The sequence below is a fragment of the Nestor notabilis genome, unplaced genomic scaffold (assembly GCF_000696875.1).
Source record: "Nestor notabilis isolate BGI_N333 unplaced genomic scaffold, ASM69687v1 scaffold5253, whole genome shotgun sequence".
NCBI lineage: Eukaryota > Metazoa > Chordata > Aves > Psittaciformes > Psittacidae > Nestor > Nestor notabilis.
Window position 1 is genome coordinate 10,499 of NW_009921438.1, and position 18,144 is coordinate 28,642.

The following is an 18,144-nucleotide window of genomic DNA, read 5'->3' on the forward strand; positions in this document are numbered from 1 at the left end:
CAGGGAGATGTTGGGAGCAGGTCCAGAAGAAGGCCAGGAGGACGAACAGAGGGCTGGAGCACCTCCCATACGAAGACAGGCAGAGAAAATTGAGGCTGTTCAGCCTGGAGAAGAGAAGACTGCGTGGAGACCTTACAGCAGCCTTCCAGTATCTGAAGGGGGCCTACAAGGATGCTGGGGAGGGACTCTTCATTAGGGACTCTAGTAGCAGGACAAGGGGTAATAGGTTTAAACTTAAACAGGGGAACTTTAGGTTAGATATAAGGAAGAAGTTCTTCACAGTGAGGGTGGTGAGGCACTGGAATAGGTTGCCCAAGGAAGTTGTGAATGCTCCAACCCTGGAGGTGTTCAAGGCCAGGTTGGACAGAGCCTTGGGTGACATAGTTCAGCATGTGCTGTCCCTGCTCATGGCAGGGGGGTTGGAACTAGATGATCTTAATGTCCTTTCCAACCCTAACTATTCTATGATGCTATGATTCTAAATCCTCCCTGGTGCAAGACCAAGAGACTGAGTAAAATCCAAGTACTGAAAGACAAGGGTAATTCAGGTGAGACAGAGAAATGTGGTAGCCATAAGATAGACTGTATGTCACTGACAGCACATGTTAACTCAGTTATAGATTTGACTAATGCTTCCAATGCCCCATCCCTGGCAGTGTTCAAAGCCAGGTTGGACACAGGGGCTTGGAACAACCTGCTCTAGTGGAAGGTGTCCCTTCCTGTGGCAGGGGGTTGGAACTGGATGAGCTTTAAGGTCCCTTCCAACCCAAACCAGCCTGGGATTCTGGGATTCTTGTGGGAAGAAGTCTATTATAATCTAATTACAAATACCACTTTTATCCTCCAGTCTCACTGGATCCTAGTAACGCTCTGAAGACTTATGTCCTTATTCAACATGAGAACTTCTAAAAATGATGGAAAACTAGTTTTCCAGACAAAGACTAGAGGGTGTTCTAATAACAGGATCCAAGTATGTCCAAGTAGGACAGCTGATGGAATTGTTCAGTGCCTGAATTAACAGGACAGGATTGCTGGTTTTGACAGTGAATATATAATGCCATTGGTTACCAGAAGTCACTTCTGGTTGCACACTAAGTTGACTGAGCAAACTAACTGCAAGATAAACAACAAACCCCATGGATTTCCCATATTCATGGAAACCAGACCAAAGATATGGGGAAATTTGCCAGAGAAATGAGGGTTAAGAACCTCCCATCTATCAACATACACAGAAAATGCAAAACACGCAGGAGGAACTAGACCCTAGTTCAACTTAAAACCATGCAAGAACAGCAAATGGGCTTGAATTGGACATACTAAATTTAGGCTGGAAAGAAGATTTCAAACTCCCAAAGCAAATTAATTCTCCCATAAAACCAGGTAAGAACCTGAACTGGTAAATGTGTGTTTGAAGTCTGAAAAGAATCACGGACATGAATATGGACCTGAGCAAGAAGGAACAGGATCCAGCAGCCTGTAATGACCCTGCAGGTTTATATCCAGTATTCCACATTTCAGCCCAGATGCTGTTTTTTGTACTAACCCTTGCCTTCCACAATGTGCAGCCGATGCTCTGGAACCACAGCAAGCACCACCCTGCTGGCAAAGACAGCAGAGCTCCCACCCCATCCCTGCAGCACCTCTGGCCAGCAGCTTCCCTGGGTATTTTTCTCTTCTTGCATCTTGTGCCCTAGGAGCAGGGCTCCACCTGTCACCAGCAGCAGTTCAGCTCAGACATCACTCATCTGTGATACTCCCATGTAACACTACATTGCTCAACTGATTCTGGCTCCTTCTTTCACAGCGAGGGCAAAACCTGCATTAAGTGGGCAACATTTCTTCCGAGTGCCTCCAGGCAGAGCAGTGTCCATGCCCTCCACAGGAAAGTGCTACTGGGGAAAAAGAAAAGCTGCCACTCATCAACCTGAACTGCCACTGGAGACTAAGGGGGACCCATTCATCACTGATGGCAGCAAAGCACAAGCCAGGAAGCAGTTGTATCTCCCTCCTCTTTCCTCCATCCCTCTGAGTCCCACCTCTATGTCTCCAGGGAACACACTCCAACAAGGGCTGATTCCACCTCAACCTATTTTTCATACATCTTTTAATACAGCCATCTTTTAACAGATTCCCTTGATCCTGTGAGACTTTCCAACTTGCATTAAGTGTTCCACTAACTGAAGGGTGGCTACAAAGAGGATGGAGACTCCCATTTCACAAGGAGTCACAAGGAAAAGACAAGGGGTGGAGGGCACAAGTTATTCCTGAGGAGATTCCTGTTGGACACAATGGGAAATTTCTCCCCAGTGAGAACAACCAGCCATTGGAATAATCCCCCCAGGGAAGTGGTGACTCCCAACATTACACACTGTTAAGATTTTGGGCAGAGAAGAGATTCAAAGCAGCCCTGCGGCGAAGGACTTGGGAGGGGTGATTGATGAGAAACTCAACATGAGCAGGCAGTGTTTGCTTGAGCCCAGAAACCAACCGTATCCTGGGCTGTATCAAAAGAAGCGTGACCAGCAGGTCAAACGAGGTGATCCTGCCCCTCTACTCTGCTCTGGTGAGACCTCACTTGGAGTATTGTGTCCAGTTCTGGTGTCCTCAACATAAAAAGGACATGGAGCTGTTGGAGCAAGTCCAGAGGAGGGCCACGAGGATGGTAAGAGGGCTGGAGCACCTCCCGTATGAAGACAGGCGGTGAAAGTTGGGGCTCTTCAGCCTGGAGAAGAGAAGACTGCGGGGAGACCTCATAGCAGCCTTCCAATATCTGAAGGGGGCCTACAAGGATGCTGGGGAGGGACTCTTTGTTAGGGACTGTAGTGGTAGGACAAGGGGGAATGGCTTTAAACTTAAACAGGGGAACTTTAGGTTAGATATAAGGAAGAAGTTCTTCACAGTGAGGGTGGTGAGGCACTGGAATAGGTTGCCCCAGGAAGTTGTGAATGCTCCCACCCTGGAGGTGTTCAAGGCCAGGTTGGACAGAGCCTTGGGCAACATAGTTTAGTGTGTGGTGTCCCTGCTCATGGCAGGGGGTTGGAACTAGATGATCTTAATGTCCTTTCCAACCCTAACTATTCTATGATTTGGCTGGACAGGGTATTGGGATATGTTGTCTAGGCCATGCTTTGCCTAGAAAGGTTGGACCAGATGATCCTTGAGGTCCCTTCCAACCTGGGATTCTATGATTCCATGAAATGTACACCATTCTGGAGCCACTAGAAATGCTGCACACATGGACAGGTTACTTGTCAGTAGCAGCCAGGGATATCTGAGCATTGCCCAACAGACTTGAATCTACTCAATGCTGTGCCTTGCAACTGCCTGCTGAGGGGTTTTGCAGATTGGTCGTGGCAGGGACGCAGCAGACACAGAGGCAGTGAAGAGACATTCACAGAATCCAACCGCCAAAGCAAGGAGCTCTTGTACTTCAGAACCTGCTGGAAGACCAAACTGTTCCTCCAGACATATCCAGGTGGGTGGGGGTTTAAGGGCTTTATTTCCAGAAGGCAGCAAGTTTCTGCATGCACAAGCAATGTTTTGTAACCTGTGATATATCTGGATAGGGGTGAGTGTCTAATCCCTGGGTCTACATCACTTGAAACTTTAAATGAGACTGAGATGATACAGAAAATGCAAACATGTGATAAATCCTTCTGGTTCTGGTCCTAGGGCTGGATGAAGCAGCTCTGCATTGGAGCCAGGCTGAGGGAGCTGGGCTTGTTCAGCCTGGAGAAGAGAAGGCTCTGGGGAGACCTTAGAGCAGCTCCCAGTGCCTAAAGGGACTACAAGAAACCTGGAGAGGGGCTCTGGACAAGGGATGGTGGGATGGGATGAGGAGTAACAGCTTCCAGCTGGAAAAGAGAAGAGTTAGATGAGATCTTGGGAGATCTTCTTCCCTGTGAGGGTGGTGAGGCACTGGCACAGGTTGAACACTGAAATAGCACTTACATCATGCTGTTAGACTAAGAGATCACACAGGGTGATGGCTGCAGCCATCAGCTCATTCCTAGCACCAGTTCCAGAACAGCAACTGGGAATGTGCCTCTTACCCAGCACCCAGAAATAGCACTTGTGTCAAACAGCTGCATCTCAGGAGATCTGGGTCCCTCAGAACCCAAACCCAGCACGATTCCCTCCTCTGACAAGAGTCCAAATCTGGCTGATGAAGTAAAAACAAGGATTTAATATGAGAATATTGTAACCCATGAAACTTGTCCTCACAGGACATGACACAATGATGGGTTTAGATGTGTATGATAGAAGCCAAGAACTAGCAGAGGTCCAGTTCCAGTCATGGGAGACAAACCAAGGAGCTGGGTTCAGCTTTACTCCAGATCCATATGAGGGGAGGCAGGAGCCTTCGAACACAGGAGGGGAAGGAATTTCATCTTTTCATGCCATTAATAACCTTCCAGGAAATGATTATTCCATGTCTGTAACAACAAAGGAATTCAGGATACCCAGTGGAATTTCAGCAGCAGGCTTAAAAAAATGCTTTTTAATATAAAGCACAATAAATTCCGTAATTTATTACCACTAAATACCATGGAACTGAAATGTATAAAAGGGATTGGAGAGATCACAGTTTCATAGACAGCAGCTCCACTGTGCCCAGCACAACAGTCCAGATACCCCAAACTACAGACTGCATGGAGCTGGGAAACACCAGTGAAAGGGTCACCAAGTCCTGCTCAAGTCTGTGCTTCCTCATCCCTGAAGGAATCCCCTTACACCCACCACTGGAGACGTCTTTATACAGACACCATGTTCCTCTTTCCCGGAACACCTCAACAAAAGAGGGCTCTTACACAGCTCAGAGCCCCAAGCCCCAGGAGCCAAGGGGCCATGGCACTGACTCACCAGGAAAGATGAGAGGAGCTAAATCCATCCTGCTTCCGTCAGCAGGAGCTCATGAGGACAAGGGATGGGCTGGAAATGCCACTGATGGGATGGAAGGTGGGAGATCACTGGGGGAGCTGTGGGCAGCTAAAACCAACCACGGAAAAAGATCCTCCTGGCAGAGGAGCAGCCAGCGGGGCAGGAGCGGGATATCTGCCTCTGGTGTGTTTTCTTCTTCTGTTCAGGTGGGGTTTAGCACCCAAGGGAATGGCCACGGGCAAGGCAGAGGTGGCAGGGGTCAGGCCAGAGTCAAGCACTTACTCACTAAACTCCCCTGTACCCAGCTTAGTACTAACCGGAGAGTGGCAGGTAAAGAGCAGTTTGCAAGTGTCAGTGACTGACAGCACACTGAGAGCAGACAGGCCAGGCAACCTCACTGCTACCTGCTCTGGTGTCCTCCTGCAGATCCTCTTCCCCAAGGAGATTCCAACATTTCATTCAGTGAGGATGAAGGAAGGATGCGTTTTTTAAACATTAAGTATGAAGACTTTTGAACCATAAATAAAAACAGCTTCATACAGATATGATTAATCTTGATATGAATATATAGAGAGATGAACATGTAGCTATCATAAGAGAAGAGAAGACTCTGGGGAAACCTTAGAGTAGCTCCAGTGCCTAAAGGGGCTACAGGAAACCCATAGAGGGGCTTTGGACAAGGGCCTGTAGGGACAGGACAAGAGGGAATGGCTTTAACCTGCCAGAGGGGAGACTGAGATGAGCTCTTAGGCAGAAGTTCTTCCCTGGGAGGGTGCTGAGGCGCTGGCACAGGGTGCCCAGAGAAGCTGGGGCTGCCCCATCCCTGGCAGTGTTCAAGGCCAGTTTGGACACAGGGGCTTTAAGCACCCTGCTGTAGTGGAAGGTGTCCCTGCCTGTGGCAGGGGGTTGGAACTGGATCAGCTTTATGGTCCCTTCCAACCCAGACCAACCTGTGATTCTATGGACATCTAGATATGAATCCTGTATCATGATATATACAGATATTTATATGTATATATGTGTGTGTCTGTAGAGATATAATTTCATCTCGATGTAAGGAAAAAGTGTTTACACTGAGAAAATTCATTCACTGGAACAAACTCCCCAGTGACATGGTGGAGTCCCCATCAATGGGGGTTCAAGATGGGATTGGTCCAGGCACTAGATCATCTCACCTAAGTTTCTTTTCACATAAAAGGCTGGATCATCTGGTTTATGATTCTGTGAGTAGTTCTTTCATCAATGAATTCCAGAAATAGGAATTGAAGAAGCCAGTCTTTCTTCTCATCATGACAGGCACCCAGGTTTGCCATAGGCATGGAAACTCCAACAGCAAAAGAAGGGATCCTGAAAGCAACTGGGCTGGCTACACTATGGAATGCAACAGGACAGAGTCCCTCTGGAAATGAAAATATTCAACTTCTTAGATAAACAGAAACGAAATGAGTCCTGGATGTAGCTACTGAGCCTTGAACCATTCCCAAAACTGGAAACAGGACAAAAGCCTACACATGGAAGTCCCATAGATTCAGCTGGAAGGGGCGACACTGAAGCATGTTTCTTCCTCTCTTCAACAGTGAGGAATTCTTATTCCTATTCTCATTGATTTTTTTTGTGTGGTAAAATCACTGATACAGTAATTCGTTTTGCACCATTCTGACTACAGAACAGTTCTGAACTAAGACTCAACTCTGCTCGAAGGGCAGGCAGTGTTTGTCCAAGGTGACAGGACGACAAATGGGAATTCCTGCACCAAACCTGACATCACTCATTTTAAAGCACACAGACAGAGACACCTTTAAGTACACCAACAATCTGGAGAACCAAACTCACTGAGGCCCTTGATGTTGAATGCAGGAACAAAAACTAGATGGCTCAAGAGAATTCTCATCCATGAACAGAAAGTACCACATATGAAGTGGAAGAAAAACTATGGAATTCAGTGAACTAAAGTCTGAATAAACTCTGTCATGTTATCCACTGTCAATAAACCTGTATTCAAGCACCACAGCTGAATGGAAAGGCAGCGAGAAAGACAGGGAATGGAAATCTTCCTTACAACAGAACACTGGAAGCATTTAGTCTCTTTCCTCTAGCAAGATGAAGGCTTGAAGGACTGTGACTGATGTCCATGAAAACATACCCAGGAAAATCAGACAAAGGGTCAGACAGCAGGAAGGAAATTTTTCAAGATAAAATATAATTAAAACAATGAATTAACAAAGGCAAGTTCAGCCTGAAAGCAAGTGGGGTAGAAACCTGGAGAAGGCTTTGGGTTCTCCCAGCAGGAGGAAGCTGAGCATGTGCACACACGTCAGTAACAGCAGAAACAATCTATGCTCCATAGAGTTTGACTGACTCATGAGATCCTGTGGCTGCTGCTGGTGGTGGCAGGAAACTTGACTTCGGGATTTCTTCCAAATAATCTTTATTGTCTTTGCTGTACATTCAGCCCGTTGCTCCCGAATTAGCACATCTTCCAGAAATGGGAAACATCTGATACCAGCCTCGCCTTGTTTCAGGCCCAGCTCCAAGCTGGGGATTGTCTTCCAGCACAAGGTCTCCAAACCATTCTAGGAGTTTATCTACCTATCTCCTCTATGGGCACAGCCAGAAAATGCTGGTGATCTTGCAAACTGGGACCAACTGAGCTTGCAAACTGGGTTCCAAACTGGGCAGTTGGAATGAGACAATCTTTAAGGTCCCTTCCAACTCAAACCATTCTATGACCAGTTTTTCCAGGCAAAGGCTCAAGCCCCATTAATTTCTGCAGGGGTTATTTTAATGCCTATTTATTTTGTTGCTTAGGACAAGGATTCTACAAGACCCTTACCTGATATATACTTTGCCTGTTGCTATTTCAAAAGCAAACATCAGAGTCACAGTGGAGGTTTGTGTTTGAACACAGCATCTCCTCTCTCTGTTTAGAACACTCCTCTACTGCTTCCTGCTCTATTTGAGAGAGCAAAGCAGGGGATTGTGCCCCACTTTTAGAGCAGGAAAAGGAAACTCTGCAGATAGTTCTTCATTTGTATGAGAAACCATTCCACAGTTTGCCACTTTGTCCTTAAAGCTCCAGATGAGATAAAACTTGCAGCTGCCCCACAGTAATAGATGCTGATGAATAAGCAGCAACCACACAAGTAGCTCTATCATGTTGCAGGTGAATCATATTGAAACTGTGCTTTACCAGCCCTGAATGTGAAGTTGGACATCTGCAAGAAGAGATTACAATCCCCACCTCCAAAGTTGGAAGATCACAAGAGCAGACAGAATAATACTAAGGTCCCTTCAAGCCAGTAGGAAAAGGGCACAAAACCATTCCTATGGCCATAAGTTAAAAGCCAGACAAATTCAAACAGAAAATATGGCTTAGTTTTCCTTGCTCAATGGGAACTTTGTTCATTTAAAAAAATAAATGAGAGCAAGGAGAGTGTTTTACCCTTCCTTGACCTAGCAAGGACTCCGCTCTGCCAGAAGGTATATTCCACAGTCAAGCCAGCAGAACAGATACAGGCGATGGGAGCCTGAGAGAGGTTTATTGACCTTTCCAGGATTTAAAACCTACAGGTCACATTGTGGGGAAATCAGACTCACTTCATAAGACTTCTGAGCCTCACAATGTCCTGAAGAGCTCGTGCTCTCACCCAGTATGTAATACAACCTCACTGCTACAGCATCACTGCTATGACAGGACTACTCATGGTGGCAGGGTATCCCAACCTTCTAAAGCTGAGCCCCTTGCAAGAAGGGGAAGCGACTTCAAAAATCTACGGCCAGCCTGGCTTTCTCCTAGGGAGCAAAAGCAGCAGCATGTTGGTTCTGGACAGCCTTGTGCTGCTGGAAGAAAGCATCGCAGAAGAAAAACCTATAAAGCTCCTTGGTGAGCACAAGCTTTGCCAGGGCAGAGCCCTTCAAGACTCCTGTTTCCAGCTGCTCTGCAGGTTAACCTGGGCAAACACAGCCACTGCTGCAGACAAAAGAGCATCCATCACTCAATCAGAACTTGGGACCCTCTTTCCACACTCATCTTCCAGCTGCAGAGCAGCTCGTTCTGGACTATTTCTTCAAAACTTGTCTGAAAACTGGCAGACTTGAAGTGCAGCCTCGTGCCTTCAAGGAGCAGCTTTTCTCCTCCTCCAAAAGCCTCCCTACAGCCCAGACACAGCCCAAACGCAGCCCAGACATGGCCTTTTCTGCAGCACAGATGGAGACTGAGACAAATCCCTAGGGCCAGTCAACAGCGGACTCCAGATACCTGCTATCATATATCTGGATAATGTAAAGCATCATGTGCTTTAACAAAATCATTTCTTCCACTGTTGTCAAGTCTCGCTGGCACCAGCAGCTACCGGAGCTCTGGAAGCACCAGTTGCATCCACAGCACTAGGCTCCTTACACCCTGATGCTGGGGTGCTGACACAAGTTGGGCAGACATCTCCAGCGTAACTCTGGCAAGGTTCATGGTCTTTGGTTTAAGATGATGGTTTAGAATTAGAGAACACACCACCAGCAGTTCCTTCTAAGAACTGTATAAAATTAAACAAGGAATGTGACAGCAGCATCATGGACCTAAACTGCTGCCCAAGGGGTACACCAGGCTCTCCTCTCTGCAATGGTCTTGCTCAGTTTCAGCCCATTGGTTCCTTCTCAAGGCCATGAAATCATCCCTGGAAGCAGCAGGTAGATGCTGTTTCTGGGATCAGTCACTTCCAAAGCTAATTCTCTACTTAGATGCTGAGTAGTCTTTAAGGCCCTGAATATTTCCCATTGTCCTCCACCCATTCACTGACAAGGACATGCTTTTGACAACCAACATGCCAAGAAAGACAACAAGGGCACCTCTCTGACCATGAATGAGGTGTCTCAACCACACAATGCACCCTTGGCCCAAGTCCCCCAGTTTGCCTTCACTGATGGTTCTGGAGAATTAATCTTCCACATGAGCTGCAGTCCTGGCAGATGCCACCATGATCCCACTAAAATCAGAGAATCCCAGACTGGTTTGTGTTGGAAGGGACCTTAAAGCTCATCCAGTTCCAACCCACTGCCATGGGCAGGGACACCTTCCACTACAGCAGGTTGCTCCAAGCCCCTGTGTCCAACCTGGCCTTGCACACTGCCAGGGATGGGGCAGCCACAGCTTCTCTGGGCACCCTGTGCCAGTGTCTCACCACCCTCCCAGGGAAGAGCTTCTGCCTAAGAGCTCATCTCAATCTCCCCTCTGGCAGGTTAAAGCCATTCCCCTTGGCCTGTCCCTACAGGCCCTTGTCCAAAGCCCCTCTCCAGGTTTCCTGTAGCCCCTTTAGGCACTGAAGCTGCTCTAAGGTCTCCACTTAAGGAGCCTTCTCTTCTCCAGGCTGTACCAGTCCAGCTCTCTCAGCCTGGCTCCAGAGCAGAGCTGCTCCAGCCCTCGCAGCAACTCCATGGCCTCCTCTGGCCTCGCTCCAGCAGCTCCACAACCCTCTTGCGTCGGGGTGACAGAGTGTCACTGACTGGATCCATGCACTGAGCTGAGCTCTGGGGCGACTTCAGCTGCTACCACCATGTGGGCGGTCTCTACCATGCCTGTCCCTGGGAGCTGCTCCTTACAGCAAGGAACAGATCTGCACGAAGGAGACTGCACTGGAGGGATCCCAGAGCAAACCTAGGGCCTCTCGCAGCCACCCAGAGAAGTTCCAGCACTTCCACCAGGTGCAGTCAGAATGGGCAGGAGCAAGGCAGGTGCAGGGAGGCTGTTTCCTGGCACAAGACTGAGTTTCCTGGACCCAGCACCTCAAGGAGCAAGAAAACTGCAACTGGAACATGACGTCTGACAGCTCGGAAGAAGGACCAAGAGTGGTGATTTCCCAGACGTGGGATCAGGAAGCACCCACCTATAAGCAGTGTTACCGCTGAGTGACAGGAGAACACCACACAAGAGAAACACTACAAGTATCAATATGTTCTTCAGCGATCTAGAGCTAAGATGGACAAATTCCCAGGACACACTGACACTGGAGCACACTTCAGCCAGCTCGTGTTCACCTGGAGGGGAGGGGATTTATCATCTTCCTCCTGGAAAGCCTTGCTCCAAAACCAGAAGTCTCCATCTTACACCTAAGGGAATAGCCAAGAGCCAGGTTCACAGAGACAACCAGCCAGCCCTCATGTAAACATGACATGGGTCTGATGCCACCAGCTCTGTGGTCCACCACAGCTCCTTGGAACGCTGCCTGCAGAAAGCCTGGCCCAAATGATCAGGCAAACCCACTTGGAAACAACCTCAGGGAGTTGATCACAGTCAGTGGATGAGCTGAGACACAGGACTTGACAATGGCGCAGATCACCATGTGCCAGAAGCTTTATGGACCCTCAGTGCCACCTGCCCCTTTCCGACATCCCAAAGTGCTGCATGTGAGGACTTGAGGGGATTCTACAGGGGACTCTGCAGAAGGTGCACAAATCCTTAGCTCCAGCCCACCTTCCTCATGCCATGGCAGTGTCCTGAGTCAGATCCTCCTCCTAAAGGAACACACACAGCACTTGGCAGACTCCTGAGGCCTCTCAGCTTCAGCGTTACCCACCACTCCCAGAAGTATCTGTTTATTCTCTTCCACCTTCCTCTCCTCCGTGCACACAGCAAGTAGGGACTGAACCTCGTTTGTTTTTACACGTCTTCCCTCTCGCTCCTGATCTGCAGCAGCCATTCTCACCTCAGGTATGGAAAAGTAACAGGGAAGGAAACAATCATTTTGTGTTTGTGATCAGCTAGGTCCAGAAGCCACTTGACCCAGAGAGATCAGAGTCCCCCTACAACAATGGGTAAGCCTGGGAAGCAAATCAAGCAGACGGGGTGATTTCTGGCAGAGAACAGTGGGAGTGGTACAGACCTCTTCCTCCTCAATGCGAGCAGGTTCAATCAGCAGATTATTGGCTTGATCAAACGACACCCCCTGTTAGGACAGGAACCAGCAAAGAGGCATGCGGATTAGTGGAGCATAAACCAAACCCTCCACCACGACCACCACCACCCAACAGACACATACCACGCAGCACCAGAGCACCCCACTCACACCACTCCTGTCCCAGCGAGTGCCAGCGGGGGCTGCTGGGCTTGCAGGGTGCCACCCTCTGAGGCTGTGGCCACCACCTCACAAGCTGATCTTAACCCATGGACCAAGTCACTCAGTGAAGGAGGAAGGATTAAACATGGGAGAAAGCACAGAGGGACCTCTGGTGCCATCCAGCTGCTGCACAGGAATGAAGCAAGCCCAAACTAAACTGCACAGTCCCTCCTGCAAAGGGAAGAGCCTTGTTGGGGGAACAGTGTATCCTGTCAGTGCTCCCAAATGCACAAACCTTGGAGCTTCTCTGGAAAAGCCACTGTCTTTGCAAAAAACCCCTCTGGTTTAAGGATTCAGCCTCCTGCACACCCTGTCCTACCTCCTCCTTCCATGCATGCAACACCTCTTCAAACCCCATTGCACAGGGACACTGCTCCCCACATTCCTACTCCTGGAGGATGGCTCAAGAGGCAAGCTAATAAATCCTTAATGAAGCAAGCAGCGACCCAGCCCCATGAGGAGAAGAACTGTGGTTTCCAGGCAGGAGGCTTGGCTGATAACAAAGGTAATTCTGCTACATGCACCAAACCTGTGGCCTCAACGACTTCACAGGCTTTGCCAGTGGGTCATTCAGCGTATCCGCAGCTTGGAGGCCCTGACTGGAAGAAGCTTTTTGGGTGAGGACATTTCCCAAGCATGGCAGGTCTGGGATGAAGGGGTCAGGACGGCCTCACACAGTCTTACAAGCAGCAGCAACTCCTTTTTGTTCTGAAGAACTTCACAGGCACTAAGGAGACTAAAGCCTCATCCCCAGGGAGCACGGGATGAGCTGTATGGGCTCAGATACAACAGGGCAAGCAGCCATTGAGAGAAAGGCTCCAAAGCAAATGTGAGCGCAAGAACCTTCCCCTGAGCAGCCTGAACTCCAGTGTGGGGTGGAAATGATCCCAGTGCCTGCAGTGTGCAGTAACAGAAGACAGATTCCACTCCAGCACCTTCCACCAGTCCAGAAACCCACATCTCACCCAGGAGATTTGTTGGTGTCAGACTGTGATGGAGATTCAGCCACATCTAATCCCTGCCTGCCAAACACACCTCCCAGAACCACCACCCCAGCTTCAGTCACCACTGCTCTAACCTCATGCAGGGTCCCTCATCAAAATACTCCTATTCCACTGTGAGGATCTTCCTCAAGTAAGAAACTCTGTGTTCCCCTGACCAAATGTGGTGATTCAGCTGAGTAGGTCCAAGGGCTTCCCATCTCATCAGCCCCCAGCATAACCAGAGAGGCCCGTCGTGGCCCATGGCAATGGCAAAACTCCAGAGCACAAGTTCCCCTAAACCCAGCACACTCTTCATCAGGCTGCATCTAGAGCCAGCTCTCTCCTGTCTGCTCTCCCCACCTGCTCCTCTCAGCACAAGTGTAAGCAGCCTCAACATCAGCCTGAAATTAGACCCACCAGGAATAAAGCTCATGCTGCTGCAGATGAGGTACAACAACCAGCAAGTGAGGAAGAGACTGAAAGGAATGGAAGGACCTGTCAGGGATGGGACACAGGAACTGTTCTTGCAGCACAGAACACACCACACGTAATGGGGAGGGTGCAAGAATCTGGGAACAGTGCAAGGAGTCAGGCAGGAGCAACATGGCACAGCTCTTGGACAACCATTTAGCCCCTGAACCAGTGTCAGCTCTCCCACCCTCTGCATGTGTGTCCTGAAGGGCTGGAGCCTCCTGCCAATGTTTCCAATGGTACCATACCACATTAACCTGGTTGGTAGTTCAGAGTAGAAGGAAGGTCTGGCACCCCTCTGAGCTGCCCCCTCCCCAGAAGGCCTTACCTTCACTGATGGCTGAGCAGATAAAACTTCATTCTTCCTGTCATCCACATCCCAGGCTTCCTCCAGATCCTCAGGCTCCATGTTGTTACTGCAGCCTCCCAACTCCTCTTCCTCTTTGGGGACCCCATCAGTGCTCAGCCCCTGGAGCAGTGCCACCACTGCCTCTGGCTTGGGCAGTTTAGTGATCTTAAAGTGTTTCTTATAATGGGGTGTGTCCTTGCGGATGAGCCGCTGTTTCTCCACTGGGAACGGTCGCTCTTCATCTTCATCCTCATCCTCATCCTCACTCCGTATCAGTGTGTCCTCAGCAAAGTGTACAGTGGGCTACAATGGCAAAGCCCCAGAGAGGCTGTGAACCTCAAGCAATGGACATACCTGGAGGTAAAGCAGAACCTGCTGTTCCCTCCCCAATGCAGGCAAAGCCAGCACTGCTGCTCCTGTGCTGCAGGACATGCAGGAAACACATTGGCATTTTTCCCTGGTTGCCTTTTTCCTGTGTCCTTCACCTAGGCTCATCTTCTGTCAGCTCCAGGGACTGAGGGCGCTCAAACCTGAACCCTGATTTTCCTGTATTCCCTGTCTGGCTGCCACACTGTCCCTCCTATTCTCCCATGGACCCAGCTCCCAAAGGCTGCTTGAATCTATCTGCTCTTGGCTTTCACAGCCACTATTTGCCTCCAGTAATGCCCAAACCTCTACATCCATTTACCATTTTATCTGAAACATTCATAGAATCATTAAATCATGGAATCAACCAGGCTGGCAAAGACCTTTAAGATCAAGTGAAACCATTCCCCAGCACTGCCAAGGCCACCACCAACCCATGGTACTGAGGGCCCTGCCTACAAGGTGTGTGAACATTTCCAGCGACAGTGACTCCAGCACTGCCCTGGGCAGCCTGTTCCAATGCCTGAGCACCCTCTGGGCAAGGAATTGTTCCTTATCTCCATCTAAACCTCCCCTGGTGCAGCTTGAGGCTGTTTCCTCTTGTCCCATCTCTTGTTCCTTGGGAGCAGAGCCCAGCCCCCTCCTGGCTCCATCCTCCTGTCAGGCAGTTGTAGAGAGATAAGGTCCACACTGAGAGGCTTCAAGTCTTTCCATTTTTTACTATGAACCTGCTGGAATTCCTAGGCTCCTACCTCATTGTATTCCACTTCCACATCTTCCTCCTCTTGATCAGCAGCTTCCTTATGCTCCTCTCCAGCCCTGGGCTTCGCCTCCCTCTCCAGATCCCTCATGTCCTGCCTGTTTTGCCAGCTCCTGTCCCCGTCCTCTCCCAGCTCCTCTCCCCTGCAGTCAGCAGAGGCAGTGCTGTTGGAAAGGTGGGAATCCTCACTGCGGTTCGACAGGGTGCTCAGCCTCTTCTCCTGGGAAGAGGGTTGTTAAAGGTCAAGATGGAAACCAAAGGAGCAGATGGAGCAATGTTGTATGGCTGGTGCAAGGTGGGAAATGATCCAGCACCAACAGAACCAGCTTCTCCTTCAGACTGCCCACTGCTGTCCCTGCCGAGCACCTCAACCAGGTCCACCCCTGTCCCACCATCAGTGTAGGCATTTGTTCTCACTATCCCACCTGGGCAGCAAGATGCCTCCTCCATGCACCCCATTCCCACCATTCTTTACTGGGATAATCTTTTCCTCTCCCCATGTTATGACAGAAATGGTACCAATGCACACAGCTCCCATCACTGTTCTCTGGTTGCATCTCTTGCTCTGTCCCAGTGTCCCCAGCTGACACAAGGCAGATTCCCAACCCTTGGATTCAAGGCAACCCATGCTCACCTACCCAAGGTAGGTTCTTTCAGCCCAGCTCATGCATGCTCCCAGCCCACTCCATGCTCTCCTGTTGGGGAACAGGCCTCACCTCGGAGCTGGGGGAATTCCTGTTGGCATCGGGCTTGGCAGCACACACCTCACTGCGCCGCACCTCCATCACCTTCTTCATGACCTTCAGCTCACTGGGGTGAGGGGTTGCTCGGCGCTGCAGGCCCTGCCAAGGGAAGCACCGCAGAGGCTCAGTGAGGTCTCAGGGCTGAGCCATGTCAAACCATGTGTCAAACCATGTGTTATCAGTGACAGAACCTAGATGGACATGACGTAAATGTCACATTGCAGGATCTGACCTGGGCCTCTCCACTGCTACAGCCAGGGATAGTAAAGGAATGGAGGCAGGGAACAGTGCTCAGAGCTTGCTCTTGGGTGCTACAACATTAGGCAGTTCTTCCCTGTGAGGGTGCTGAGGTGCTGGCACAGGGTGCCCAGAGAAGCTGGGGCTGCCCCATCCCTGGCAGTGCTCAAGGCCAGGCTGGACAGAGGGGCTTGGAGCAACCTGCTCTAGTGGAAGGTGTCCCTGCCCATGGCAGGGGTTGCAGCTGGAGGAGCTTTAAGGTCCTCTCCAGTCCAAAGCATTCAACGATTCTATGACTCTCCTGCTCTGGAATTTGTGATGCTGGTTCCATCCCAGCTGAGAGTCCAGAAAACTGGTATTCTAAAATTAATAACAATGCTAAAACCAATTAAAGTCACCTGTAAACCCTCCCAACACCAGCTCAAGGCCAGATGCTGCAATGACAGATGCAAATATCATTTATTAGAAGGATTCAGAACTCAACAAGACTCGCTCTCAGCAAGATAAAAAGGGGGGAAAATCCTGCAGGAGATTGAACCCAGGAGAGTTCTTGCTGGAAAATGGAACTTTCACCCTGTCCTTTGCATCTGCAACTAGAGCAAAAGGATCTTCCTCAGTTTTTGAGGCTGTCTACAGTGTTTAACTACTTTAGTGACAGGATATCCCACAGCACGGGCTTGCATCCAGCTCCACACTTGGATCGCCTGGCTCGAGCATGTCTGGGCAGCTCTTTCCCATGAGGGGTCAAGTAAAATCCAGTCTTGACAGTGCTCTGACTCTCAGGATCTCTGGATTACCAGAATGCTCCATGGGCAGGGTTGGAGTCACAGCTCAACTCCCATGGGACAGCACCAAAGTGGCTCTCACGGAATTCTCTTTTATACCCACATCACTCGGGGCACCAAATGCTCTTTGGCCTGCAAAACCACAGCACATCTCTGCAGAGTGAAACATGGACACCACAATGCCTCCACTTCTTACCAAAAACCTTTAGCTTCTGCCTGTGTTTCCACAGGGAGCAAACAAGCCTCCAGAAACTCTTCTTTCTTACCCGTCTCTCAGCTCCTGACTCCTCTTCATCATCTCCTTTGGGTTCATCCAGGAACTGAATCACGCTGACTCTATTTAAGTTGGTGTCTGTCCAGCTCTCATCCACACTGTTCTGCAAAAGATTCTCTGGGGAGAAAGATAACACGGTGGGTGCTACTTTCTGAAGGAGCAGGGCTGGGGTCTTGGATGACAGACAGTTCTCAACCCATTCTGTTGTATCAGTCCATCCACCAAAGCACAGAGGCCTTGAGGACAAAGGATGTAGACTCCAGATCTTGTCATCTCCTGTACATCTCCCACCAGATCTACAGCAGCCTCTACAGAAGGACCTAGATGGTTCAGTTCTAGCACTCCTTACCCAAGAACTAAGGAAACAGGTAGGATTAAGGCATGAACCAGAAGTATTGACACGAGAATATCATCACAATGGGAAGCAAACCTTATAGACAAGTAACTACTCAGTCAATAGATCAAAGCAGAAGACTTTAAGCTGAGGCTGCAGCTTCTTTATCACCTGGCAGAGAAGCAATTTCTCACTTTTAACTATCTCTGCCTCGGAAAGTGGCCACCAGCCATTCAGGAGCTTAAGTCTGCTACAGGTATCACAGGAATGGAGCACAGTCCAACCAACAGAGAGGACAGTTCATGGCCTCTTTCCTACAGCACTGCTCAAGTACTCTGAAGAGATTCAGAGCAGCCCGGCGGAGAAGGACTTGGGGGAGCTGGTAGATGAGAAGCTTGACATGAGCCAGCTTCAGTGTGCGCTTGAGCCCAGAAACCAACCGTATCCTGGGCTGCATCAAAAGAAGCGTGACCAGCAGGTCAAAGGAGGTGATCTTGCCCCTCTACTCTGCTCTTGTGAGACCTCACTTGGAGTATTGTGTCCAGTTCTGGTGTCCTCAACATAAAAAGGACATGGAGCTGCTGGAGCAAGTCCAGAGGAGGGCCACGAGGATGATAAGAGGACTGGAGCACCTCCCATATGAAGACAGGCTGAGAAAGTTGGGGCTCTTCAGCCTGGAGAAGACTGCGTGGAGACCTCATAGCAGCCTTCCAGTATCTGAAAGGGGCCTATAAGGATGTTGGGGAGGGACTCTTCGTTAGGGACTGTAGTGGTAGGACATGGGGTAATGGCTTTAAACTGAAACAGGGGAAGTTTACATTAGGTATGAGGAAGAAGTTCTTTACAGTGAGGGTG

The 18,144-nt window shown here is 49.5% G+C and overlaps 1 protein-coding gene across 1 annotated transcript in view; it reads right to left on the minus strand.

Moving 5' to 3' along the window:
- SCRIB (scribbled planar cell polarity protein) overlaps positions 1 to 18,144 on the minus strand; it is a gene marked incomplete at both ends in the record, with an annotated part of 36,264 nt that overhangs the window by 6,741 nt on the left and 11,379 nt on the right. The window contains 5 exons of the mRNA XM_010011147.1: positions 11,754 to 11,816; positions 13,770 to 14,093; positions 14,909 to 15,136; positions 15,633 to 15,758; positions 16,948 to 17,072. Coding sequence (XP_010009449.1) covers positions 11,754 to 11,816; positions 13,770 to 14,093; positions 14,909 to 15,136; positions 15,633 to 15,758; positions 16,948 to 17,072 — 866 coding nt within the window. The remainder of the gene's footprint in view (positions 1 to 11,753; positions 11,817 to 13,769; positions 14,094 to 14,908; positions 15,137 to 15,632; positions 15,759 to 16,947; positions 17,073 to 18,144) is intronic.